At 47.1% G+C, this 2,969-nt stretch overlaps 1 protein-coding gene across 1 annotated transcript; it reads left to right on the forward strand.

Moving 5' to 3' along the window:
- The first annotated feature begins 322 nt into the window (after positions 1 to 322).
- On the forward strand, positions 323 to 1,258 carry LOC142471180 (olfactory receptor 5P66-like). Its single transcript, XM_075577969.1, has one exon. It carries the CDS (start codon positions 323 to 325, stop codon positions 1,256 to 1,258), a length of 936 nt encoding a protein of 311 aa, XP_075434084.1.
- The last annotated feature ends 1,711 nt before the right edge of the window (positions 1,259 to 2,969 follow it).

Below are 2,969 nucleotides of genomic sequence, written 5' to 3' on the forward strand. Positions count from 1 at the left end.
AGTGACGCACCCTCCTCTGTGACAGTATACAGTTTAAAAGAGTCAAGGAATGCAGGAGGAGAGTTAGGAAGCGGTGTAGGGTGGGAGGAGGAAACATAGGGGATGTTCTGATGTATGAATTCCACCTTTTCCTTAAAATAGTCAGCAAAGTCCTGAGGTGAGATGGAGGAAGAAGAAGAGGCAGCTGAGGATGGTCTGAGTAGGGAGTCAAAGACAGAGAAGAGTCGGCCTGGGTTAGACTTGTGCATGTTATTGGTGAAGAAAAGTCTGAGTTTATCCCAAATATCGAAGAAGTAATTTGTGTTTACCTTGTTAACAGGCAATGTTTGGGAACAATCGCACAATAGTCACAGAATTCCTGCTTCTTGGATTCCAGAATCTTCACAGTTTCAAGATTTTACTCTTTACTCTGATCCTCGTAACTTACATTATGACCATAAGTAGTAATCTCCTGATCATCACATTGGTGTCAACCAGTCACCAACTCCACTCTCCCATGTACTTCTTCCTTTCCCACTTGTCCTTATCCGACATCCTGCTCACCACAGTGATTGTCCCCAACATGTTGCGCCTCATATGGGGAGAAGGTGGCACCATGTCTGTTGCTAGCTGCATCAGTCAACTTCACTTCTTTGCTTGCACAGGGGCTGCAGAGTGTCTGCTTCTCACCGTGATGTCCTACGACCGATACCTGGCCATCTGTCACCCCTTGCGTTACACCACCATTATGGATCTCAAACTTTGCCTCCAGCTCGTCATCTGGTCTTGGTTCTTAGGATTTGTGGGGACATTGTTTATAACTTTTCCGACCACTGAGTTACAGTTCTGTGGACCCAATGTCATTGACCATTTCTTCTGTGATTTTGCTCCTCTTGTAAAACACTCGTGCTCAGACATCTCCTTCATTGAAATGGAAAGCTTTGTTCTAACCATCGCTGTAACTCTCTTGCCTTTTGCATTCATCATTGGGACCTACGCATGTATCTTCCTCACCATCCTCCGGATCTCCTCCACCACTGGGAGACAGAAAGCCTTCTCCACCTGCAGCTCCCATCTCACGGTTGTGTGCACATATTATGGGACTCTGATTATTATTTATGTTATTCCATCTAGAGGACATTCATTTAACATAAACAAGGTCCTATCTCTGCTCTACACGGTGGTGACTCCCTTCTTCAACCCCATCATATACAGCCTGAGGAACCAGGAGATCGGGGCAGCCCTGAGGAGAAGGTTTCACTATTCAACAGATTTCTAGAATGAAAGGAGAGAGAGGTAACCCAACATAGGAACCTCTTTAAACAGTTAAGATGGTAAGACAATTGATGTTCAAGTTTAGGGACCTCTGGAATAGATACTGCTTAGTTTGATGACCTTTCACTAATAAGATTGGATCCATTGTGTCCAAACTAACACATGGGAAGATGCACAGTCATATTTCATTGATCGGAACACTGTGTGCAAGAATTGGGCCGTCCAGAAGTATAAAGGGTTATTGGTCTCACTGACGGATTGAAGTGGGAGATGTTATGATATTCCGAGTTACCCCTGTGTTGAATCCTATGCGTTATAATGTGAAATTCTGTATTATCGGTCTGTAAAATATATTGACCCCACCACCAATATGTAGAATATTAAAAAGAATATACATTTTTTAGCGATTGCATGAATGTATTGTGATGATATTTATATATCTCACAAGAGTGGTTTGACTTTTTTTGCTAGTCCCACGCTGTGCTTTAAAGCTGTGTGAACGGCGATACATCAGCTTAAATGGGCTCCATGTGAAGGGATATTCCAGGCAAAAGGTGACACATTGTGTGCTCATTTGCATGTCATTTCCCAGAATCCCTTGCTTTATGCTGGGTGATAATGGTGAAAGGCAGGGTTGCAGACCTGTCTAAGACATGTGAATGTGCTCACAAGTGATATTCTTTATTGGCTATACGCTACCGGTGGAGTATCTCTTGCCTGATCCAGGGAGGCGTCCAAATGGATCACCAGGCAGAAGGGCTAGGAGCGGAACATATTCTTACAGCAAGGAGTCCAAGAATATTGTTGGAGACAAACCGGGTGGCAGATGGACAAAGGTTGTCGGCAGTAACGGAAGCCTGAGTGGCAGTAACGGAAGGCTGAGTGGCAGTAACGGAAGGCTGAGAGGCAGTAACGGAAGGCTGAGTGGCAGTAACGGAAGGCTGAGTGGCAGTAACGGAAGGCTGAGGGGCAGTAACGGAAGGCTGAGTGGCAGTAACGGAAGGCTGAATGGCAGTAACGGAAGGCTGAGTGGCAGTAACGGAAGGCTGAGAGGCAGTAACGGAATGCTGAGTGGCAGTAACGGAAGGCTGAGTGGCAGTAACGGAAGGCTGAGTGGCAGTAACGGAAGGCTGAGAGGCAGTAACGGAAGGCTGAGTGGCAGTAACGGAAGGCTGAGTGGCAGTAACGGAATGCTGAGAGGCAGTAACAGAATGCTGAGAGGCAGTAACAGAATGCTGAGTGGCAGTAACGGAAGGCTGAGAGGCAGTAACGGAAGGCTGAGAGGCAGTAACGGAATGCTGAGTGGCAGTAACAGAATGCTGAGTGGCAGTAACAGAATGCTGAGAGGCAGTAACGGAAGCCTGAGTGGCAGTAACGGAAGGCTGAGAGGCAGTAACGGAAGGCTGAGAGGCAGTAACGGAATGCTGAGTGGCAGTAACAGAATGCTGAGTGGCAGTAACGGAAGGCTGAGTGGCAGTAACGGAAGGCTGAGTGGCAGTAACGGAAGGCTGAGAGGCAGTAACGGAAGGCTGAGTGGCAGTAACGGAAGGCTGAGTGGCAGTAACGGAAGGCTGAGAGGCAGTAACAGAATGCTGAGAGGCAGTAACAGAATGCTGAGTGGCAGTAACGGAAGGCTGAGAGGCAGTAACGGAAGGCTGAGTGGCAGTAACAGAATGCTGAGAGGCAGTAACAGAATGCTGAGTGGCAGTAACGGA

The sequence above is a fragment of the Ascaphus truei genome, chromosome 20, assembly GCF_040206685.1.
Source record: "Ascaphus truei isolate aAscTru1 chromosome 20, aAscTru1.hap1, whole genome shotgun sequence".
Lineage (NCBI taxonomy): Eukaryota > Metazoa > Chordata > Amphibia > Anura > Ascaphidae > Ascaphus > Ascaphus truei.